This window comes from Podarcis gaigeae (assembly GCF_964106915.1).
Source record: "Podarcis gaigeae genome assembly, chromosome: 10".
NCBI lineage: Eukaryota > Metazoa > Chordata > Lepidosauria > Squamata > Lacertidae > Podarcis > Podarcis gaigeae.
Genome location: NC_139686.1, coordinates 74,872,825 through 74,897,959, shown reverse-complemented (window position 1 = coordinate 74,897,959; position 25,135 = coordinate 74,872,825). Strand labels below are relative to the sequence as shown.

The following is a 25,135-nucleotide window of genomic DNA, read 5'->3' as shown; positions in this document are numbered from 1 at the left end:
AAGGCCAGTGAGGAATCTGTTTGACCTTATGCTGAGTTTGACATCCAAGAAATATCCGGGTAATTGAAGTCCCCCATTACTACTATCTCCCTTCCTTTTGCATGCTTGGCCATCTGTTCCAGGAAGACATCATCTATGTCCTCCGTTTGGCTTGGGGATCTATAGTAACAGTGACCAATGAGGTCACTGTTATTCTTCTCTCCCTTAATTTTGACCCAAATGCTCTCACTTTGGCTTTGAGGTTCTAAATCTTGGATCTCTTCACAGGTATACACATCCCTGAAATATAACGCCACTCCTCCTACTTTCTTGTCTGGTCTGTTTCTCTGAAATAGATTGTATCCCTCCATTATTACATTCCAATCATGGGACTTACCCCACCAGGTTTCAGTGATGCCTATTATGTAATATTTAGTTTGCTGTACCAAGAGCTCAAGCTCATCTTGTTTATTTCCCATGCTTTGTGCATTAGTGTACAGACATTGAAGTCCATTAATCATTCCCCCGTGTCTCTTATTTAAGGATTTTTTCCTCCCACCACTAGGTCTGCGTGCTGTTTGCTCCATTTGGTCTATGACATTTGGATGATCATCTTCATCAATTGATAGACTCCTACCTTCAGGAGCACTGTCTCCCTCCCCCACATTAGTCAGTTTAAAGCCCTCCTGATGAGGTTTCTGAGATTTTTTGCAAAAACATTCCTCCCAACTGTTGTGAGGTGCAGCCCATTGCTTGCCAGAAGTCCATCTTCAAGAAACTGCAGTCTGTGATCTAACCGTTCCTGTTTACACCATTTGTGAAGCCAGCTGTTCACTTCCACTATTTTCCACTCTCTCCCTGGGCCACATCGTTCAACTGGGAGGACAGATGAGATGACAATTTGTATATTTAATTGCTTCAATTTCCTGCCAAGAGCCTCGTAGTCTCTTTTGATCTTCTGGAGGCTATTGCTTGCAGCAGTGGATGGGCAGCCACTTGCACTATAGATCAATGATGAGTCCTCTGAGGAGGAGAAATTCAATTAATCTAATATTTGCTAAGTTTCTTTTTTTTAAAAAAAATAATTTTTATTAACCGACCAATCAAATCAAATCAAATCACATCACATAAATTCCGAATTACAAAGCCGAATTTTAATTTTTTTGTGGGGGTACCCATATTTCAAGTTCCGAAGGGGATTCCAATCATCTTCTTGCTGCTGCGTTAATATCCACAAATCTGTTCAAATAATGTTCATAATTCTATCCAGTCCTATCTTGCTGTTCCCACATCTCATCTTATTCATATATTTTTCTTTTTTCTTTGTGATCTCTTCTGATAATCTCCTTAAGCATGTAAACACCAGTTATAGTCCTGTGTGAATTTTTCTGTTCATCCAATCACCATATCGAGATGGTTTCCATATATCATCACTTCCATAAATAAAAGCACTCTTTCCATCATTAATCTTTGCAAATCTGTCACCTTCTTTAGTCCTCTGAGGAGGTTCGCCCGCAATATGAAAACAGATCCATTCCTCCTCCCAGACATAAGTCTTTCGACAGAACTTGCCAAAATGGCGACGCTGTTTTTTACTGCGTCATCCCAAAGCTCTTATACTTTCCACGATCTCCTTAAAACATGCTTTTGGTTAGAGATTATCTCCACACAGTCTTAAATCATCAGCTTAGGTCATTTAAGCGGCATTTCTGACTTGTGGGGGGGGGGATTCTTGGTTAATCACATAGCAAAAAGAAAGGAAAGTCCCCCCCCCATCCAGTCCCGTTGCCGACATACCGAGCCTTGGTGTGTCTTCTCATGATATATTCCTGTTTATCCAACCCATCTTCTTTCTCAGAGATCTCTTCACTTAGCAGTCTTTACTCCCCATTCTTCCTTGAAATATGTGCATTAGCTTCCTCCTAATTGTTTCTTTTGAAGTTGCTGCAGCTAGAGGCGCGAATCAGAGACAGCGTCCAGGAGAGCCAAAGTCCACACAAGGGCTTTCTGCCTAGTGCCCCCACCCCCTCGAGTTTGGGGGTGGTATAGGGCACAGCAGGCAAGGGCAGCCCCCCCCCACTCGCTTGGGGGGCCCGGGAGGCTGCTTACTCCCATCACAGCCTCTTAATTACCTTGTGTGGGTTGGAGAGATGTTATTATCGGCCATCTTCCAATGCGCCCCAGTGGCCCCCCAATATTTGCTAAGTTTCAAACCCTTCCATGATCTTGTATCTCACCCCACAGTGTGAGAACCAGGGTGCAATATAGAACACAGATTAACTTGAAAATAAAACTTTGAAACTCATGGCATTTTTTACTCTTATGGAATGTTCTTGGCAATAATTAAACATTGTGGGCAAACAACGGGTTTAGTCTAGTCTACCAGGCTTTTTCAGATCTATGAAAAACCACAATGGAACATCATCTGGTTATTTGGGGTGAAGTGCTCATGGTAGCAGCTCTTTTTCTCCTTTCAACAAAGCCAAATGAAGTGATGGAAGTTCTGAACAGATGTTTAGTAGAAGTCTGGGACTGAATGAGAATTCATAAACTGAGTCCCGACAAGACAGAGATGTTAATAGTAGGGAGCCTGATTTGGGAGTTCATGCTTCCCTGGTTCTACATGAGGTCATACCAGCCTTGTAAATAATCCCATCAGGAGTACCAACTTGAATAAAATATGGGGGGGGGGACATAATTCCCACCCTGCATAATTGATCACATGACATGGCTGGCTCTCTCAAATACTTTGGGGGGTGAAGGGACCTCAGCTCCTCGGAGTTGGCTCCTCTGAAATCCATAAAGGTTAATAGCCTGGAAAAACCCAAGAAACCCAAAAGTAGTGCTCTGTTTTCATGCTCATCATGGAGAAAACGGTTGCTCTGCTGCAATCATTGAACTACAGGTTATTAACCTCTTAGCAGGCTATGATGAAATACAAAGCTGGGGCATGCCCTCCAGAGGGATCAGGTGCTGCTGGACCCTGTGTTGCTCCTGGATTCTTAGGCTGTGGCTGATTCATCAGCCAGGACCTCTCCTAGAAAAAGACAATCTGCCAACTGTTATTCAATACTTAATTACCACCAAGGTCTGCTGCTGGTCATGAGCTCTATAAGGGGAGAATCCTTTGGATTCTTCCCAGAAACATACAAATGTGGCTGCTTGGTTAACCTTAAACCAGCTAACAGTGATTGCCCAAAAGTGAGCTACATTGCTGACAGGGACCTGCAGTCAGTGGCTTGTTGTACATCTAAGCATTTGCATAGGCTCACAGAGCTTCCTTATGTGTAGGTAGGAGAGTACACATAGTAGAGCTTTCCTGACAGCTCCAGGCATGCATCCTTTTGAATGCACATAACGCTTATTGAAGTGCATGAGAGAGACTGCTCAGATGGAATTCCATGGGTGCATTAGAGAATCCACAGAGCAGGGAGACAGGAATTTTTATTCGAAGCTTTCAAAACAAAATACACTCACATTTTTAGCCAGTAGTTTCTGTAACCACATCAAATGGGCTTTCCAACTTAAATTTTCATGGTTTATAATAATTGGTATCTTTGCACACTGCTAAAAAATAGTCTTTGTTCTCTTGTTTTTAGAAGACCACGGGCTGGCTCGCTTGGTGACAGCATACTATGAACATGGCCACAAAGCTGCCAAAATCAACCCTCTATTTACTGGCCAAGCTGTGATGGATATGGTACCTGAAATCCAAGTTTTGACTGAAGTTCTTCAAGGACCTTTCAATACTGCAGGTAGGAAAGAAAAGCGACTTTCATGCCGGAATGGTGAAGTACACCCCCCCCCCCCCGGTTGGTTAGGTATCAGTCAAGGAAATAGTACATTGGGTGGTTTTGTTAATACAGTAGACCCGCAGCTTACACAGGGATTACCTTCTGGGAATAGTGCATAAAGTCAAAATTGCATATAGCCAACACAAATTGGGTGCAATGGTGGGATTGCCAAAGCCTTTTTCCCTGGATGCCTACCTCTTTTATCATTTTTAAAACAATTTATTCCAAGTGTGTACAAGTTAAATGTGTGTAAGTTGCAAGTCTCCTGTATAATATTTGAGAATTGGGGATCTGTTACACTGCAGCAGTAACTTCAGAATGAACACCTATGAATTATTTTCTAAAGGGAAGAAAAAGAGAAGTTGTCTTATTGAAGGACCACTTGGCAGAAGAGCATCTTAGAGCTTGATGCTCAGTGTTATTAATGTATCAATATAATCTATTAGACAATATTTTATTCCAGGACTTTTGAACATGAGAAAGGAGGAGGCATCCCTAGAGGATATATTGTCTTACCTGGGCCACATATACTGTGAACATATGTCTATAGAGACCAGTCAGCTGTCAAGCTTGCAAGAAAGAGAATGGATTGCTAAACGGTTTGAGGAGCTGAAACAAGAAGCATTCACTACTGAAGAGAAAAAGTATTTGTCCAAGCTCATGCTAGAATCTCAGGTGCATTGTATAAGTATGTGTGTGCATATAGTATAAGAAAAAGAATGAGAATGAAATTATTTCTAGGGGTAAAAAGTAGCACCTTAATTAAAGGATTATTTATTCATTATTTTAACAGAACTGATATTTTGAGGATTTTTCTGGCAAATGATTTATTTCATTATTTGCATTACAGGCATAGTAGTTTTTACATGAGTTTGATAGCCTTGTTCTGCAGCATTTTGTGATTCCTAACAGAAACTAAAGTACTTTTAAGTTAGTAGTTGCATTAATTTTGAAATCTTAACTGCAAGGGGAAATTCTTCCTGTTTGATTTGCACAAATGGGCTTTTCAGGCAGAGAAATGGAAAGGCTTACATCTATGGAACAGAGAAAATACAGGTTACATTCCGAAGCCCTGTGCACTTATGTGAAATTGCGTATAATCGTGCACCCATTTTAAAAGCCTGCAAACACCCTATTCTGCCCCTTTTTCTGACGTGTTTTGATATTTTCAGGTAACTTTCAGGTTCAGACGCACGTAAAAAGGTTGCTGCCTGTAGTGCATTTTGATCCTAGTCTTATCACAAGAGTGCAAATGATAAGCTATACAAGCCCCTGGTGTGTGTTTTTTGAAAAAGAAAGTGGAGTGATGCTGCCTCACTGCATGTTGGGCTTATCAATGTTGCTGAGTAGACCCAAATTCCAGGAGGCAATGGATGACATTGCATAAAAAACTCCTAGTGCTAAATTTTGAGTCTGAGTTTTTAGTAGATTTACTAGTGTAATTAACTACTGCTAGACCAGTGTATATATGTATAACATTTGTTGTTGTTTAGCCGTTTAGTCGTGTCTGACTTTTTCCCAGAGCATGCCAGGCACTTCTGTCTTCCACTGCCTCCCGCAGTTTGGTCAAACTCACGCTGGTAGCTTCGAGAACACTGTCCCACCATCTCGTCCTCTGTCATCCCCTTCTCCTTGTGCCATCAATCTTTCCCAACATCAGGGTCTTTTCCAGGGAGTCTTCTCTTCTTATGAGGTGGCCAACGTATTAGAGCCTCAGCTTCAGGATCTGTCCTTTCAGTGAGCACTCAGGGCTGACAACAAAGACTTCAAGTAGTCCTGTCAAAATGCTTATTTCCCCATAGTGATTTTTGAATATGCTAACAGTACTGATCTGTGGGATCATTACTGCAAATACAATATATTGTTTTGTGATGCCCCAACTTTCTGTAACAGACTGTGTTTTAAACCAAATTTGTCTAACCAAACTGAAATAGGCTATTTGAGTATTCATGAAGGAAGCAAATAAACAATTTTGTTCAGTTTTCTTGATGTATATTTTTATAGCTATGAACTGGTGGAAAGGTAACATTCTAGAACCTCTTATCTACAGTTAGTGGATTACACATTTGATTACTGTGGTTATACCCCATGGGTTTGCACAAACTTTCCACCTCTCTCAGTGCTTCTTTGTCTAACCAGGATTGCCTTCACAATTTGACCCGTGTTTCAAAATGCATTTGCAAGCCATAGTTGGTTAGCAAGGCAATCCTGGTTAGCATTAATCATGGTCAGCAGTGATGGCAGATGTAATGCTTCTTAGCACTCTCACCAAATCGCAGTGAGAAGATTGCAAATGTTATATCTATACCAAGCCTGAATCCCTATCAAAGATACATTCTTCTAAATATGTAAATATATAATCACCATTCACATTTTCCAGGAATTTGATCATTTTTTGGCTACAAAGTTTGCCACAGTGAAAAGATATGGTGGTGAAGGAGCAGAGAGCATGATGGGTTTCTTTCATGAATTGTTAAAGATGTGCTCATACAGTGGGGTGACGGACATCGTACTTGGAATGCCTCATCGAGGCAGACTTAATCTCCTCACCGGCCTTCTTCAGTTTCCACCTGAGGTAAGTGGGGTTTTTTCTTAGGTGTGACTAATTTTGATTTGAAAATACACATTTCCATAAAATTGGTGGCAAAAGCTGCAATGATACTAGATTCTTTGGGGTCGCCCTCTTAGACATGTTTAGAATTTCTTTTGACAACCCAAATGTAACAGTAACAAATATCTTAACACAAAACGATGCATTATTTAACTTGATGTGGAAAAGTCATGTGGAAATGCTGAAACCTTGACCAAAAAGCTTCATTTACTTTAATTTGTTAAATGTATCTACTTCCCTTCCTCCAAAAGGAATTTGAGGTGACAATTCCAAATAACCCACAAGATGAAACATCTGTGAGAAATATTTCTGCTATGTACTGTCCTTGACATTCCTTGTCAAAATCATACTTGATACTTTCACCATTCAGACTGCTTTACATATGTTGCAAGTTCAGAGGATTTTTCACCAAAACAGTAAAACAGTGCCACCGTATAGTTACTCTGTGTTCCAACTGAATGTTAAATAGAACTAGTAGCAAATACAGTATTCACAATTGTCTTTGTGACACAGGCCCCTAAACTCTAGCTGAAACATAATGGCTGCCTCACAATGGCAACTTCAAATGCTTCTACATAGCCATGGTTTTGTACAGAGGTCAAACTATTTGTCCCCCCAGTCCAGTGTTGCATCTTCTGATAAGCAAAGGCCTTTCCCATCATGGTAGCAGATATTTTAAATTGTAGACACCTGGTGTGGAATCTGGGACCTGTGCAACTGCACACAACATGTGCTCTGATATGCGTTTGGTACCTGAAGGCCTAATCCTGAAAGAGACTGCATGTGAATGCAGCATATGCAGAGCCAATATGGATAGAACAATGGAGCGAGTGGCTTCTAGGGGCTTCTTGGATTCAAACCCCCATTCAGCTGTGCCTTTGGGCTGGTCTCACTCTCTTAGGCTAACCTTCAAATGCATTGTTATGAAGTGTAAATGGGACAACCCATGTATGAAGCTCAGAGTTCCCTGAAGACGGTGAGGGCATAAACAGTATTAGGTCCATTGGAGCCAACTCATGGGGACTAAGGTCCCTTTGCCCCCAATAAAATATTTGAGGGGGCCCGGCCTCCTCTTGTGATCAGTTGTGCTGCGTGGGGCTTACCTCCCTCCCCATATTTTATTCAAGTTGGTAGGGTGGGCTGCAATAGAAGGAGGGCTGAGATTATTATTTTGAGACCTGAATCTAACAGGGGGAAGACCTGGGTCATTGCTCCAAAAGTTTGGGAATCCCTGTAATAGATGACTGCTTTTGTTCATCTGCATTCAACATACTCTGCAAATGTGTTTGAAACTTCATATTCCTATCCTCCTGTGAAGCTGATGTTCCGTAAAATGCGAGGCTTGAGTGAATTTCCAGACGACTCACCAGCAATTGGAGATGTCCTATCTCACCTGACTGCTTCAGTGGATCTTGATTTCGGGTCTCACCGACCTATTCATGTCATCCTGTTGCCAAACCCTTCCCATCTAGAAGCCATTAACCCTGTGGCAGTTGGCAAAGCAAGGGGGAGGCAGCAGTCTCTGCTCGATGGGGACTACTCTCCAGACAGTTCTGCACAGCCTGGAGACAAAGTCATCTGCCTGCAGGTATTTTGACAGCCAGTGAGGAGGGTTCTGGAAGGGGTATCTTAACATTTCAGACAACTTGATGTGATGTAATGATATAGATAGGACTAATTCTCTGGTCACAGGAAATAGCCTGCAGACATCTGTTGTATTGTCAAAGCTGAGCAGGGCACAGACTGATCAGTGCCTGGAAGAGAGGTTAAGAGCATGCTAGTGGTTTAATTAAATCAGTGACAACATTTTATTTAGAATTCAAGTTCAAAAAAATATGGAAGGCCTGTGCCTTCTCTAGCAAGTTTCAGATTGAAAGTAGTGGCACTCTGCGCAGGGGTTTGGAATGTAGTCCTTCCTTGATTTCCTGGCAGATGAGTTGCTGCTGCATTCTGGGAGCCAGCGTGGAAGGGGCTGGGGCATTTGCACGGAGCCAACCACCCCAGCGCCCTGCCTCTCCCACTCTCCCAGTAAATGGCAACAGTGCTTTGCTGGGAGGTCAAGTAAGTGCTGCCACCTCACCCCATCACCTGCCACTTTTGGAAAGCTACACTAAACTTCCTAACTAAAGATTATAGCTGAAACATTTTAATCCCTCCCCTGAACAAATAAGTCCCCTCAAAGAACTGTCAGTGGTTTCTGACGTAACTTCTCAATTTCTTTTTGTAATATAGGTTCACGGTGATGCATCTTTCTCTGGCCAAGGCATTGTTCCTGAAACTTTTACACTTTCCAGTCTACCACATTTTAGAATAGGAGGAAGCATTCATCTCATTGTTAACAATCAGTTGGGCTACACCACTCCAGCAGAGCGAGGGAGGTCATCTCTGTATTGCAGTGATATTGGTATGTATCATGGGATTCTGTGGAGGCGGAATGGTTATATGTTCTAAGGATTGAGAAGGTGAGTGTCTGTGACCAGCAATGGAGTCTATGATACTACCATGTGGGGCGGCTGCATGGGGCGCACTGTGCCCCTGGGTCATGCCCGTGGAGTGGAGCTGCGCTTGGGTGTGAGAAAGCTGCCTTGGCAGCATCCTTGCGCATCACCACCCAGCCGAGGAGAGGGGTGGCAAATTTGCCACTGACTCTCCTCTCTCTGCCCCCAGGTCAGGCTTGACCCAGAAGTGGAGCTGCGGCTTGCAGGTTTGAGCCGTCACACAACAAAGCTTTCTTCGCAGCTTCCTTGCGCACCAGAGCCAGGCTCTGATGGAGTGCCTGGTCGCACCCCCTCAAAAAAATGTTCCTGATGCCATGCCCCCCCAGCCCCCACGCTTTGCCACTGTCTGTGACCAGTTTTGAAAGTTAACAACAACAGCAACAATAACAATAATTTACTTGTGCCCTGCCCATTGGACTAGGTTGCCTCTTGAGTGGTTTCCAACAGAATATAAAAACACACATGAAACGTCCCGATATGGGGCTGCCTTCAGGTGTCTATGGAAGGTTGTATAATTGGTTATTTCTTTGACATCTGGCAGGAGGGTGTCCCACAGGGTGGTGCCACTACCAAGATGGCCCTTTCTGGGACGGTATTGCAGGGACAGTCGCTTCTACTTACTCTTATCACTTCTGAGTTCTTTTCCAGAAGTGAGAGGAGTTGGAGAGACTGGACCTGTATCTGAGAATGCTTACGGGGGGCATCACTGGTGAATGTGAAACTGCAAAAATATAAATAGACTGCTATATTTAAAGTGATTTAATTTAATTATAATCCTGGCTGGTGGCCACAGTGCACCAGACAAGGTTTGTGACCAGCCAGGTGCTTGAGAATCCCTTCTGCTTTAGCATTCATAGGCAACAAAAACAGGAGGTGCGTCCTGCCTCTCATGAACTGTCACACATTTCTGGTGAGCTGCATTTACCTTAAGTTGGTCGTATGTTGTATGAGACTGAAATATTCTTTCTCCCTTCTTAGGCAAGATCGTTGGTTGTGCAGTTATCCATGTAAATGGAGATGACCCTGAAGAAGTAATCCGAGCCACTAGATTAGCTGTTGAATACCAGCGCCATTTCCGTAAGGACGTGATTGTGGATTTGCTGTGCTACCGGCAGTGGGGCCACAATGAACTGGATGAGCCATTCTTCACTAACCCCACCATGTACAAAATTATCAGGTATGGCTTAGTGCAGGGTCCAGGAACCTTTCTTGTGCTGAAGGCTGCATTCCCCCCATGGAAAGCTATCTCAGCCACATTCTAGTAAGACATTGCAAGACCTACACACAATCAGATGCCCTTAATCAGGGGTGCCAACTTGAATAAAATATTGGTGGGGCCCATGTCATCTCTGCCCCACATCATTGATCACATGACGCAGTGCACATGCACCATTTGAATGGTAAAGTGAGATGAGCGTCGCAACCCTGGAGTCATTCGCGACTGGACTTAACTGTCAGGGGTCCTTTGCCTTTACTTTTTTAAGTAACACGAAGGTCTGCATCTCAGAGACATTTTCTCTGCTTTGATCTTCTTGTAGCAGTCTTTCTTGCAGAGGTAGAAGCTACATTTGCACACTCTGAAAAACTCTAAATCCAATTTACTTCTCAGCAGCTCCCCTCCAAACAGTTAATAGGTGGAAAGGGACTCAGCAGGCCTGATGAAATCTATATGGGGGCCTTTCAAAAATATTTTTAAAATATTTAAATAAAATTCCTTCTGTAATGTGTAAAGTACAACTGTTTAAACAAGCATGCTCTACCTGGTCACTTTTATTTTGGAGAAAAAGCAGCTGTGGCGTCCCAGACTGGATTGGGAGTCATTACTGGTTTTCTGCAGCAAGTCACTACTTTTGGGTTGCTTTTTGCCCATTTGCTGTTTTCAGTGTATGAAGAGATGCACAAGAGGCAGACAGGGAGAGGGAGAGGCAGAGGGAGAGGCAGAGGGAGAGGGAGAGGCAGAGAGAGGGAGAGGCAGAGGGAGAGGCAGAGGGAGAGTGCACTCCCTCGGGTTTACAGGAGTGACTGACATTTACGCCATGCTTCCATTAATAAGCAGGTAGTCACATTCTGTACTAACTGGAGTTTCTGAACCGTTTTAAAAGGGCAGCAGAATGTAGAGGACATGACAGTAATCCAAATAATAGGCAATGCCATACATTTCAATACCATGTTTCCCCTCACAGGTCACGTAAGAGTATTCCAGACACTTATGCAGAGCGTCTGGTAGCCCAGGGACTAATGACACAGGAAGAAGTGTCTGAAATAAGGACTTCCTATTACTCTAAACTGAACGAACATCTTGCCAACATGACTTTGTACAGCCCTCCACCCACCAATCTTCAGGCTCATTGGAGTAACATGGTGGAGCCCTCGCCAAGGATCACCACATGGGATACCGGCATACCAATTCCACTCCTTCAGTTTGTTGGGGTCAAGTCTGTGGAGGTGCCAGCGGAAATGCAGCTGCACAGCCATATTCTGAAGACACACACCCAGGTGCAAAAAATAAAATAAAATATGAAGTTAAACTAACTGAAAGCACATGCCTGCAAGCTGGTTCAGCTCTTTCCTTGTGCACAAACAACGCTTGATGGCTTTAGGGAAGCCGACTAATTAGTTTTTTATAATTACATGCATTTGCATATTGCAAAAAGCTCCTTTTTGTGACATACTAACAACTAAATAGTTTCCTGTAACATTTGCTTATAGGAAGGTATTACTGATTAGCTAAACAAAAGATTGAACTGTTACCGGATAATAGAAATATAACTATTGTACAGAAAGTTGCTTCTTTTGCATACACAAAGTAGCCAAAGCAGATAAACATGTGAAGTAGATAATGCAACTGAATCTCTTGATGATGTGCGATCCAGAAACCAGACAGAAGCTGGGTAGACCTTCCAGAAGTTGAGGTAACAAGGCTGTAATATTTGAATATTTTTGTTTTGTACAGTCAAGAATGCTGAAGATGGAAGAAGGAATAAAGTTGGACTGGGCCACAGCTGAAACGTTAGCTTTTGGTTCTCTGCTCTGTCAAGGTATTTTATGTTTTGAAATATAATAGTTTTTCTATTGTGACTTCTTAGCTACCTTGTGTTCCTTGGGAAGCAAGAGGGATATGAGTTTTTAAAATAAGTATCTTGTACAAAAACTGCCCTCAAAAGTAATCAGTAGCATGCATCCAAAAGGAATACTTAGATACAAGTGCTAGAAGAAATGGATAAAGGGATGTTTCATCAAGAAGGGTTTCATCAATTTGGTTTTGAGATCTGAATAAAAGCCAGCATTGGTTTAAAAAGAATTCCTGCAGGATACTTGGTATCTGTTGTTCTGTTGGTTACTGTGGTGCCTGGGCCCCCGGGGGTGGGTGGGCTTGAGCTTCCCTCATGACGCCGGCATTGCTGCAGCTCACCAAGGCAGTGCAAGGGGGCAGCAAAGTCGGGGTGGCATGGACGCACCAGGGGGAAGACCACAGTGGCTCTGCTGCAGTAGCCACACAGCCCTGCCCTGTCGGGAGGACACTGGCCACTCCAGGTTGGATAGCTGTACTTTTACTCCATACTTTGCTTTATACAAAGGTTTTAATATTCGCCTGAGCGGACAGGATGTTGGCCGAGGGACATTTAGCCAGAGACACACAATGCTGGTTTGCCAAGAGACGGGTGAAACCTATATCCCATTGAATCACATGTCGCCAGATCAGAAAGGTTTCCTTGAGGTAAAAGTTGCATTTTTAACCGAGCAGCATTTCATTGACATCATGATCCTACTGTAATCTGCTGTTTATACTTCTGAAAAGCTGCTTCATAGCTAAGTTTTTGAATAGATGAAAACAAAGTTCCCCAGTTTTAAGCGTGCTGAGTTTCTTGCAGTGTCATCAGAAGTCAGTGACCTTGAGGTCAATGGGACTTACTTCTGGGTAAATGTGTATGTTGCTACTTCCTATGTCCACCCCTGCATTAACCGTCTTTTAAAAAATAACTGGTAGCCTCCTGCAGTAGTTATGATTAAAAAAGAAAATGCTTTTTTGTGTGTGGCATGCATATTTCTTGACGAACCACTGTTTAGCTTACAAGTTCTCACGTTCTTTCTCTGTTAGGTGAGCAACAGCCCCCTCTCAGAAGAAGCTGTGCTTGGCTTTGAGTATGGAATGAGCATTGAGAGCCCCCAATTGTTGCCTATTTGGGAGGCTCAGTTTGGTGATTTCTTTAATGGAGCTCAGATAATATTTGATACATTTATCTCTGGAGGTGAGATTCCAATGCCAGTGCCAAACAGAAAAGCATTTAGATCTGTTTTTATTATTCTTGCTTACTCACACGTGCTTCCCCTAGTATCTCATCACTTCAGACTTTCTTTTATATGTTGCTCCACATTTAATTAGCTTTCATTTTTATTTTAATGCTTTGTTAGCCACCTTAAGTGAGCTTCTAAAAGACAAGGCTTAAATTCTATTTAATTAATAGTTTCATTTGGGCCATTCACAATTCTAAATACTCTACTAGGGAGTAAGTCTCATGGATCAGACTTATTTCTGAGTAGACATACATAGGATTGTGCCATTGGCTGATCACTCAGTGATTGGCAGCTGGGGGTATGAGCTGTTTTAATGGAAAAGCATTGGGTGTGCAGTGGTATCGAGTGATAAGAAAACCGTTTCTGTTGTGTATAGGCTTTGTGGTCATTTCACACACGCAGATCATCACTTGATGCTATAGCCCTCAGGTGTCATGTACAGATGTGTGAGCTCAGCCACAGTAGAGGTGACTTTCAGCTTGCAGCTTAATGTGTTTCTTATGTCCAAGAGGAAGATGTGTGAAACCTTTGGGATTGCAATATTGTAGTGTTTCAGAGATCTTTCTGAAGCAGCAACTTTGTTCTTGGGTCGCTATGTAAACAATAAGAGGAAAATGTAAGTGAATGTTAATAAAATCTGACTTCTGTATCAATTGAAGTGTATGACAAATGGTCTTTCCTGCAGCAAGAAGAGCAATTAGATACTATATTAGCTGAAGGATGGGTAAGATCACAACATAGAAAGTGACCCTTTCTAAGTGATGAGGATCTTCTTGTGTGGACTGTGATAATGTAGAATCCTGGCATCTAAAATGAATCAGTCTTCCTTTCTCCACTCCAGGGGAAGCAAAGTGGCTCCTACAGAGTGGAATAGTCGTTCTTCTCCCACATGGGTATGACGGTGCTGGACCGGAGCATTCTTCTTGCCGAATTGAACGTTTCTTGCAGGTAGCCAGACATGACATGTTCTACAAGCTCATACTTCCCATGCTTTACATGCATAAGGTTCCGGGTTCAATTTTTGGCATCTCTAGGTTCATGGAGGATAAGGCTGTCAATGGCTATGACTGTTGTTATCTGTAGATCACAGGGCAGTTCACAACATAAAAATACAACATAAAACAAAAAAATGCATGATGCAAACAAGAACAAGCACAAGCCAATAACACTCCCTCTCCTCACCCATGATGGTTGTATATTACCTCCATGATCAAAGGCACCTTACTTCTTAATGTAAGCTACTAGGAAATGAGAGCAGGGAAGGGATCTTGCTAGTGGGCTGCTGCGGGAAACGGGGCCTTGGGCTGGATAGCTGTTACTGTTCATATTCTGGGAAAGGTGAGGCTGACACTTCCAGCACTGTCTTATACCACATCAGGTAATTTCCAGCTCAGCTATGTTCAGACTTGGCCAGGATGAGAGAAGTACTTTTTACATGGCTATATTGTGAAAGATTGTTCTAGAGAATCTGTCCTGCTACGCACCAGTCAATTGTAGAGAAGTTTGCAGACACAAATTGCCATTGCAATTTATAAAACTACAAGTGAGGGACTCAAACTATATCCTTGTTCTTCCTGTGTGCAGCAATTATTCTGTCTGTTGTGTTTCTTCCTGTCCTTGTAAGTTGTGTCTTTCTTTCCCCTGGTTGTTGCTATAAATAAAAAATTGTCCAGTAGCACCTTAGAGACCAACTAAGTTTGTTCTGGATATAAGCTTTTGTGTGCATGGACACTTACCCCTTACCTTTCCTGCCCCAACCTGGCCACATGTGACAGTCATCTCCAGGCTTGACTACTGTAATTCGCTCTACGTGGGGCTGCCCTTGAAGTTGTCCCAGAAACTGCAGCGGGTGCAGAATGCCGCAGCGAGGCTCTTCACGGGGTCTCTGCCATGGGAGCATATTCACCCAGTGCTTTTCCAGCTGCACTGGCCCCTGGTGGAGTACAGGGTCAGATTTAAGGTGCTGCTTTTGACCTTTAAAGCCCTTCACGGCCTTGGACCCTCGGACCTACGAGACCGCCTCTCCTGGTATGCCCCACGGAGAGCCTCAAGGTCCATAAATAGCAACACCCTAGTGGTCCCAGGCCCTATGGAAGTCAGATTAGCCGCAACCAGAGCCAGGGCCTTTTCAACTCTGGCTCCGGCCTGGTGGAACGCTGTGCCTCATGAGACCAGGGCCCTGCAGGATCTGATTTCTTTCCGCGGGGCCTGTAAGACAGAGTTGTTCCGCCTGGCCTTTGGCTTGGAGCCAATTTGATTCCCTCCCCCTCTTTCTTCTTTCTTTTCCTTCTCCTCCTGCGATGCTACATTTTAATATTTTAATGTTTCAATATTTTAATGTTGTAATTTAATTTTGTTTTTAAGTTGTAATCATTCAACTTGTTTTTATTATTGCTTGTAAGCCGCCCTGAGCCTGGCCTTGGCTGGGAAGGGCGGGGTATAAATAAAAATTATTATTATTATTATTATTCATATACTGGTTGTTGCTGTTATCCATCATGCCTTGGGCAAAGCTGATATCCCATTGTTGTTTCAGAAATTTCTCCATTGCTCTGTCCCTGTGCTCGTTGTTTTGCAACTTTAAAAACAGCAGCTGTACTTGTTTTTTTTTTAATTTGTTTTGCATTTTTTGTTCATTTGTTTCACAGATGTGTGATAGCTCAGAGGAGGGTGTGGATGGTGACCATGTCAACATGTGTGTTGTGCACCCAACAACCCCAGCACAGTATTTCCACTTACTCCGTAGACAGATGGTTCGAAACTTCCGGAAACCTTTGATTGTTGCTTCTCCAAAAACTCTGCTCAGGTTGCCTGTGCGTAGAAAGATTTCTTGCTTTGCTTGCTACTCCTAATTATTCTAAAACATCACTTGTTAGCACAGCCACATACTGTCAAAATTACAGTTTTTTCATGTAGGTCCTGTAACTTCCTTTATAGTTCCAATAACATATGGGCGAATGGACCTCTGGACAGGGGCAGTGGTGTGGTTAATTCCCACCTGAATGTTGCCAACCTGGGTGTGGGAGCTAACCACGTTACTGGACCTACACATGTAATACAGTGGTACCTCGGGTTAAGAACTTAATTCGTTCCGGAGGCCCGTTCGTAACCTGAAACTGTTCTTAACCTGAGGTACCACTTTAGCTAATGGGGCCTACTGCTGCCGCCGTGCGATTTCTGTTCTCATCCTCAAGCAAAGTTCTTTAACCTGAGGTACTATTTCTGGGTTAGCGGAGTCTGTAACCTGAAGCGTCTGTAGCCTGAGGTACCACTGTATTACCAAAATGCCATTGGGGAAAAACCAGGGAAGTAAATCTGTGTTGCTCTGGATTCATCCTATGCTGTATTAGGCATAAGATGTTTGGAAGGGTCATTTTTTTTTTTTACTCTATATGTGTATGTGTTTGTGTAATTGTGTTTGTGTGTGTGCGCACACACACACACACACACACACACACACACACACAAACATACCTACATTATTGAACATGATCTGTTATTTAAATGACCTTTCTATGTGTTTAATATTTTACATTTCATCTAACTTCTGAAAGATCTATCACTTCAGTGAGATATACTTGTCTTGCACTTTTGACAAGTATGGATGTTTATCAAGAATCTTAGACATCTTAATGACCAAACAGTTTTATTAGCTAGTATTTCCATACTTGTTCCTAAGTTGTCCCCAGCTAGTCATATAAATCCAGTGCTTTTTTCTGGGGCGGATGCGAGGATATGAAGACCCCTCAATATTTTGTGACTCTTAAGTTTGGCCTCATTGAGGGGCAGTATTTCAATATGAGAAGGAAAGAGAGTACTCCTAAACATTTCTTTTAGAAAAAACACACTGTATAAATCTAATGGTTCTGAAATTTGTCATGCTTAGACACTTTACAGTTGCTGAGTGAAATATATAGCTCTTCAAATGTACTTGATATGCATACATTCAGCCCCCCCCTTTCCTTTCTATAGGCTGCTGCATCAAGCTTAGTAGAAATGGCCTCAGGAACAACATTCAGACCAGTTATTGGTGATTCGACGGTGGATCCTAAAAAGTAACTGGAACTGCGGTCTTGTATTTAGTATTCAACATTCCAAATAGTAGCAGGCAGTAAAATAGCACGATAGCACACGAGGAAGTGAAAAATTTAAGCATGACTGAGACTCATAGATTTAGAATGAAGATTAAGGCTGCAATCCTATACCTGCTTACCTGGAAGTAAGCCCTGTTTAATGCTCTCAGGATCCAGTGGCTTGAGTAAAACATGTTTCTCTGATTTAACTAGTTGCTTTTGATTATGTCCATAAAAGACAGGAGTGGGGTGCCTGATATTCAGCCTTTTGCTTTGTGGGTGACTGGATTACCAGCTGGAAGATTGACAGGGGCCTGCCATTGCCATATTGTGCTAGCAGGATTGTGTATATCTGACATGGTCCTATGAGATAGATTGGATTAACACATGTACTGTTACCTGGAGACAGGTAGGGATGTAGTGTGCATGTACAAGTGGCAATACACACCTGGTCCCTGTTTGCCTGTGCTGAGTCTCCTGTTCCCTTTGTGCTCAGGCCCCTGGGATGTCTTGTTCCCTGTAAAGTCATAGGTTTCGGTTGTACGTGCCTATAGTATAAAAGCAGAATCATTATCTTCATATTATTTCCTAGATTTATATCCTGCCCTTCTTCCAAGGCAGAACAAGAGCAATGTTTTAAACCTAAAAAACCCCCAAACACCTCTGTAGGGGGAGTGCCCAAAGTCACCCAGTGAGTAGTATGGATGACCAGGAGTTTGAAGCTGGGTCCATGCATAGCCCACTGGTGAGCAGCCTGTTTTATGCAGCCTTAACATTTTTTATGCTGTACTCAAGGTCTGAAACTTCCTCATTCTTCTCTTCCATCATCTCCTTATTTTTCATAATTTAAAGTGTTTCTCCCCTCTTTCTATGTAGCTTCTGAATAGCTGGATATCTTGTGAAAATAAACTGACTTTTAAAAAATGTTTTCCTTTTCCTTAAGAAAAGAAGCCCCACTCCCAGCTGTCTGAGACAAATTGGCAGGCTTCTCCCATATTCTGTGTCTGTAAATGCTTCTCTTTCCCCTGCCTGAAGTTTATATTTTAAGCACCCACTCTATTATTCTGATTGCAAATTGTTTTAACTAATTTTAATACTGTATTCTTAACATGGCATGTAACCTGCCCTGGGACCTTATAGTGAAGGGTGGGTGAGAAATCTAGTATCTAAAAACAATATTGTATTACACTAAAGTAAAGTAGGAATTACTTTCACTTGCTTTTCAGAACTATAGGTGTATTGGTCTTTTTATTATTTTATATTATTTTAAATCCCATGCTTACTTATTTGAGTAAAACCTCATCAAACTCAGTGGAGCTTACCGTACTTCTGATTAGACCTGCATACGACTGGGAATTCTAATCTGAGGTAGCCATGGTGAAAATTGGAGTAGGGCAGTCTTTATTCCGGAGTAGTTAATCCAGAACGCGTTTATCTTTGACTCAGCCTAGTCTCTGTTCTTGTTCCACCCATTACTGACATGCAGTTCCTGAAATATTACTCCTGAGAGTTTACAGCTCTCTAAAGAAAACAGGTTGCCCATCTCTGCTTTAACCACTACACTGGCTCTCTTTTAAGTTAATCAGACATCAACATCTGGGTGTGTGAATGGAATAGATGCATGGTCTTTTTGGGAATTGTCTTTGGATCCTTTAAATTATTCCAACCTTTCTTCCATGCAGTGTGAGCAGAGTAATTCTCTGTTCTGGAAAACATTACTATTCTCTGTCAAAACACCGGGAGATGCTTGAAGAAAAGAAGCAAAATACAGCAATTATCAGATTAGAAGAACTGTGTCCTTTTCCGATAGAAGCTCTTCAGCAAGAGATGAAAAAATTTACTAATGCAAAAGGTTGGTGGGCTCGTGACTCTTCAAAAGGACTTGGCCAAAACCTGTTCACTTAGCTGCTTTAGACTAATGTGCTGCAGTCCTTTGAGAACAGGGACTCTAAAGCTTAATAATAAGAGGCTGTGGCCAACATTGACTGAACATATAGAGACCTCTCCATCTGGCGCACCAGGCTGTTTTCCCAAAGCCACACCCACTTGTGTAACGTCAGGTGTGGGGAAGGTAGAAGCTGATGCAGGGGGAGTTCAATCCTGCTCAGCTTGGTTGTGCCATCCAGTTTCCATGTGGTGTCCAAATCCTGCTTGGACAGTATGTCGCACCCCCAAACACACACACAATTGAGGGCCAATTATGGCAGTTTGGCAAGACAACCCACCTGTCAATCAACTATTATCAATATGACATCAGATAATTGAGACGTGGGTGGTCCTGCCAACTTTTCGACGTTGGTCCTCAGGGGAGCGGGAGATAAAGATCTGGCCCACCAGGCCTAAAAGGGTTTTATTTATTTATTATATTTACATATAACCTTTATCTTCCCAGAAGCACAAATGGTTGCACATGTTCTCTTCCTCCCCATTTCATCTCACAGCAGCCCTGTGAGGGAGGTTAGGCTAAGAGATGGCGACTGGCCCAAGGTCACCCAGGAAGCTTCATGGCTGAGTGGGAATTCAAACTCTGCTCTCCCAGGTCCAGCACTCTAAAACCATGATGCCACACTGGTTCCTCTCCCCTGATATATAAGCAGAGGAGAGCCTATGGATTAGCCAGAATTCATAGGACAAACCAATACCTATTGTTGCCTCTTATTTTTTACTCAGAATTTATATGGAGTCAAGAGGAGCCACAGAATATGGGGCCCTGGGCGTTTGTGTCACCAAGATTTGAGAAGCAACTGGCCTGTAAGGTAAGATTCCAGTATTTTGTGACATTGGGGTAAGTTACCCATTAGCTGAGCCTTAAATGCCTCAAATCAGTTTTTGCCATTCTTGCTACCACAATGGACTGAAGACTAAGCAGGTTTGTATTTGCTTAGACCATGGGGGTCCACTAGTAGGGCTCCCCAGGTGGTCTCCATGGCCAGCCTGAAGCAGACAGGGTAAGGTGCTCCTTAAGGTATGGTTACCAGATGTCCCTGTTTCCCGGGGACATTCCCCGGATTTACAGATCTGTCCCCGGACAAAGTCCGTCCCTGGAATGTCCCCGGATTTCATTTAATGTCCCCGGATTTATATTTTAGGTGTTGTAGATTTATTAGTAGGGAATGAATATTGTGTGATTGGTTCAACAGCACACAACACATCATATGGGGACTTCCGGTGAGGCAAAATGGCGGGCGCCATGGCAGCGAGCAGCTCCTGAAGCCAGCCAGAGCCAACTGCGCTACCAGGGTGGCTCTGGGCTGCTGAGACTGCCGCTGCTGACGCTACTGCCAAGGGGGAACCGGGGATGCCTGGCGCGTCAACTGGGGGAACCGCTGACCCCCTCCCCCACGACCCAAATCAAGCCGGGAGCAAGAGCGCCTGGCCACCCAGCCGACTGCCCAGCGGCGCTCCAGGGCCAGGAAAGCCCTAGAGTTGACGCAGGGAGAAGGAGGAGAGGAGGAGAAGGAAGAGAGAGAAAGAGGAAGGAGAAAAAAGAGGGGAGCCCCGACCTTGCTGCGCCACTGCCACTGCCACAATTGAGGGGGAGGAAAAAGTGTCTCCGGATTCTTTGAAAAAAATCTGGTAACCTTACCTTAAGGTAACCTGGTCCTGAATTGTTCATGGCTTTGTATACAAGAACTTCAAACCTGGAGTTATGCATATCAGTTTGAGTTCCATGATAGGCAGAACATAAGTGTTATAATAGTAATGCATTTTTACTGATTGATAACATTGTATTCTAGCAGTACCTATAGGCAATGCTATAACTTTTTAATGTTGCACACCACCCTGGGAGCTTTTGATATATGGCAGTATATAAGTTGAATAAACAACAACAACTTGGATTTCAGTGGAATTAAAACTGAAATCCTCTCTCTACTTTTTTGGGAACAAAACCCAATGAACACAGTGAGACTTCCTTCTGAACAATTACAGGCCTGTAAAACACACCCAATACATTTTCTTGCAAAATGTGGGAGACTTTTGATCAATTTCTGATCTTTTAAAGGAGCTTTGGTTCTAAACCACATAGGAGCGTCCCACTTGTCTGTTTAGCCTGTGGCCGGCTTGAGGAGCTAGGTGTGCAGTTCTAAGGGGGTCTTATAATGTTGGCTTCCTGAGATGTATGCTGAAGCCAAGACAGAGCCATAGAAGAGAAAATAAAAAAGGGTGCATACCGGTTATGTAGTACAGGTTTATCTTTCACAATAATATTGTTTGCAGAATAATGATGAAGACTGCAGTCGTTCACATAGTTTGACTTGGACTCCTATTCCAAGTAAATCTACTAGGGAGTTGTTGTTGCTTTTGGCACCCGTCTGTCTCAAGAGACAATGGAGTGCGCCTTTGTGGGTGAAAGCAAAGTGCTGGAGAATCACAGCACCCACTGTGGCTGCAGAGACTGGTAACTTGTAGCTGCTCCCTCCTGTATATTGGCAGCGTCGAAGTGACCACTCCAGGGCACAAGCCTGGGCAGTGCCTATGGAAATCCTGGGCTGCCCATATGACAAGACCCCCTCTCATCCTCACTGATGAAACCCATTGAACACAGCCAGGTTAATTGTGAGTAAACATGCTAAGGATGGTGTTGCTCCATTTGAGTCAGGTAGCCTGTGTGCAAGATTGCAGCCCAGTTTATTAATTTAATAACTGTTTAATTTGGACAGATAATAAGTAGTTGTAATGCTGCCTTTCTAACTTAATTGCAGCTCCATCTTGTAAGTAGACCTGTGTTACCAGCACCTGCAGTGGGCATTGGAATGTTACACCAAAAACAGCAGGAAGACCTTCTCACCAAAACATTTGCTTGAGACCTATGAACTGTGTTAATTCTTGAAGGTTAAAACAAGGTCTTAGTGAATGAGAATGTTACGAACCTGAATGTGATCATGAGGCATGTTGTTTACAATTGTATATTGGGTACAAGCCAGCTAAAGTTCATTTCAGTGTATACTTAAGCAAGTATTTAAATCTGCACCCTTGGATGGGGCGTAAGTGCATTTATCTGTATATGGATCTTTCCTATTGCAATTTGCTCATGTTTAGGTAAGAAATATTTTAAAAATAAAATAAATAATTAAATCTTAATGCAGCTCCTAAAATCTGAGACTCTTATGATACCCATAATGACTTCCCACTTTTGTGCATTATTTGTTGATGGCAAAAGTGGCAAGATTTTGTATTTTTCATGAGCAAAACCCTTCTAAATTCAAGCACACCAACTCAGACATGTCATGCACAGAAGGTTGACCACAGCTGAGTGCAGCTCTCTGTCTGGAAAAGGATAGCTACCCTTGTCTTAAATCATGGTAGATTATTGTAACTGTAGTTTAAAAAGAAATTATTAAAGCTTGCTGGGTGTTGTTTTTTTTAATGAGTGGGCCTTGTAGGTCTAAATTATAAAAACAGATGTGATGGGGGAAAAAACTGTTCCTCAGCTGTATCACTTCAGGCAGTAGGTGGGAAAATAACTCAACTGAGTGGATGGGATCCCTGCATATGAAAAACTATCATAATCTTAATCCTGACATCCCGGGCTTTTTTTCAGCTGGAATTTGCCAGAACTCAATTCCATCACCTCTCAGGTGAGCGCCATTGCCATAATAAGAGAACAAGAGAGGCATGCATGGTGAGATCTAGAAAAATAGCACCGCTGACATCTATGGTTCTGCGTGCTGTGAATTTGTTTTATTGGGAGTATTTATTCAGTCATGCAATCCCCTAGCTAAAGTCAAAAGTGATACAACCCAGGGATGGTTTTACCAATACATCTGTGTTACTTCTGGGCCTGGCATGCAAAAAAATTGCCTTATGCTTTGCCCTGGCTGTCCTCAAGTGGAGATGGGAAGGCCTGGGAAAAACCCAGAAGAATTGGGGGAAAAACAGATTTTTTCCGCCTCCCCCCTCCGGCTTCAAAATTTCTGGAAATTTTACATCTTTAGTCTTGCTGCAGTTGGTGTACATGTGGGTAGCAGCCCGTTTGCAGGGCAAGGAGCAACAGCCCCTCTTGGGCTTAGCTTCCAGCAGTTCCAACTGCAAGGAAGCTCATTGGGCTGGAGCACTGGCCTGAGGGGGCTGGCAATGCCCTTTTTCTACCCCGAAGTGCCATCCTCAAAGGGACAACACAAAATTATTCCCTGTGCCTTGCATTTTCCATTGTATTCTTCATATCTGCAATCCAGGCCTTAAGTGGGTTATGAAGTTTTCCCAGTTGGTTCATATGTCAAGAGTAGTGACTGAAGAAATGTCATTTTGTAATGTTTTACTGCAATGTACTTCTAAGTTAGCCTGCCTACCTTTATCAGAACATTGGGAGATTTGATCATGTTCAAGTCCCTGTATTTTTCTATAGTGCAGCTAAGATCAGTTTCTGGGGGATAATTTAGAATGAGAAAGTAAGTGTCAAAACCTTCCCCAGCACCACTGCTCCAATTGTATTCAGGCTTGCAACTATTTTACTTTATAGTAAAACAAGGCAATGCCAAAGTATGGGGCAATATTATCGCAGGGCTCACTAAGAACTTAATACCAATCTTTGAATACTTTTCTTGAAATTTTGCTATATTGCTGCTTTCTAGGAGAATGGGGGGGAATGACAATATAAATTTAATATGTTCCATTGTAATAAAAATGAAACTTCTGGGTCACTTGGAAGTCTCAAAGGTTTTCATTACTCAAATAAAAGGCTTACATGGCTGGTTACTTGTGCAGCCCAACAGGCAGGATCCCTTGTCCTCTGGCACACCCCTCCCCCTTCTTACCTAGTGTGGAGCCAGGCAGGTACATATATCAACACACTTTGGGCAAGAAAATTTCCCTCCTAAATGAGCATTTTCTTCCTCCCCATCTCTCATATATGCTGCTACAGAAATTACAGCAGATTCTTATGTGCTCAGCCGTTGGCCCAATAGCATATTGGTGAGAAAGCAAGAGTGGTTGCAGTGTGCGCTTTCTATATATTTGTGCACCTGAAACAAAATATCAAAGCAATGTACTCTTTCTCTCCTGCAGCTGTGGGCGAGAGCTTACCCTCCATCCACATGCACAGATGGGAGATTGAGTCTTCAGGAAGGTAGCAATTCAGTAATTTTATGGTTTCCTAAACAGAGTTACCTCCCCAATTCTCCCCTCTCCCGTGTTGCAAATTTGGGGGCGTAAAATCATGTTCCTATTGAACGATGGCTAAAGCTGGCCTTGTCTGTCAAATGTTTCAAATAGCTTGATAGCATCCGTTCATGAGTTATTCACCACCAACAGCATATAGATCAATATGGCTAACTTGACCCGACAATCCATCACCCCCTTTCCACACACACACAAACAAATCTTACTGCAGTTTATCAAAGGCAATCAACCATGCCTTGCCCGCTCTTCTCTCACTGCCAACATAAACCAGTAAAGGAACAGAAAGAACCTGCCCAAGTGAGGCTGACACAAAAACCTCACATACACCAATTTTGAAAAAAAAGGGAAAATAACATGCACATATACCACCCCCCTCTCCCCCCTCTCCTTCCACCCCCCCCCCATGGAATGGAATTTGTGCATATGAAGCTCACACATTCCCCAGACTCTTCTGTTTTCTTTTACTCACTACGTTATGCTTCTACGATTCGTTCAGGCACCAGTTTGGAGTGAATTGGACAGCACTGGGTTTTGGGGTGACAGCTATGACCCCAGGTTTGAGTAGCAATTGCTCAGTTGGTGGGGGGCTGCAAAAGGCTGCAAAAGTATTGGTTTGGGGGTGATAGCTGTGACCCCAGGTTTGAGTATGTTGTAAGCCAGAAAATAGCTTATCTACTGAGTTTACGCCAATAAAACTCAGAATTGTGAGGAGTTAGGAGTCCAATGTTTATTGCAAAGCTTACAAAAGGTTACAGTCGGATCATT

General features: G+C 42.9%; 1 protein-coding gene across 2 annotated transcripts in view; it reads left to right on the top strand.

Moving 5' to 3' along the window:
* DHTKD1 (dehydrogenase E1 and transketolase domain containing 1) overlaps nucleotides 1-25,135 on the top strand; it is a 171,960-nt gene that overhangs the window by 3,745 nt on the left and 143,080 nt on the right. Inside the window, exons 2-17 of one of the 2 annotated variants that reach the window (XM_083701405.1) lie at nucleotides 3,579-3,734; nucleotides 4,237-4,448; nucleotides 6,154-6,348; nucleotides 7,703-7,972; nucleotides 8,617-8,788; nucleotides 9,861-10,059; nucleotides 11,066-11,378; nucleotides 11,836-11,920; nucleotides 12,461-12,600; nucleotides 12,982-13,132; nucleotides 14,020-14,126; nucleotides 15,827-15,991; nucleotides 17,151-17,233; nucleotides 18,934-19,103; nucleotides 19,922-20,007; nucleotides 21,955-22,240. In XM_083701405.1, the coding sequence (XP_083557531.1) occupies nucleotides 3,579-3,734; nucleotides 4,237-4,448; nucleotides 6,154-6,348; nucleotides 7,703-7,972; nucleotides 8,617-8,788; nucleotides 9,861-10,059; nucleotides 11,066-11,378; nucleotides 11,836-11,920; nucleotides 12,461-12,600; nucleotides 12,982-13,132; nucleotides 14,020-14,126; nucleotides 15,827-15,991; nucleotides 17,151-17,233; nucleotides 18,934-19,103; nucleotides 19,922-20,007; nucleotides 21,955-22,056 (2,606 nt within the window). In that variant the 3' untranslated portion in view covers nucleotides 22,057-22,240. Of the gene's footprint in view, nucleotides 1-3,578; nucleotides 3,735-4,236; nucleotides 4,449-6,153; nucleotides 6,349-7,702; nucleotides 7,973-8,616; nucleotides 8,789-9,860; nucleotides 10,060-11,065; nucleotides 11,379-11,835; nucleotides 11,921-12,460; nucleotides 12,601-12,981; nucleotides 13,133-14,019; nucleotides 14,127-15,826; nucleotides 15,992-17,150; nucleotides 17,234-17,843; nucleotides 17,997-18,933; nucleotides 19,104-19,921; nucleotides 20,008-21,954; nucleotides 22,241-25,135 lie in introns of those variants that run through there. The other variant, XM_083701406.1, reaches the window with a different exon arrangement.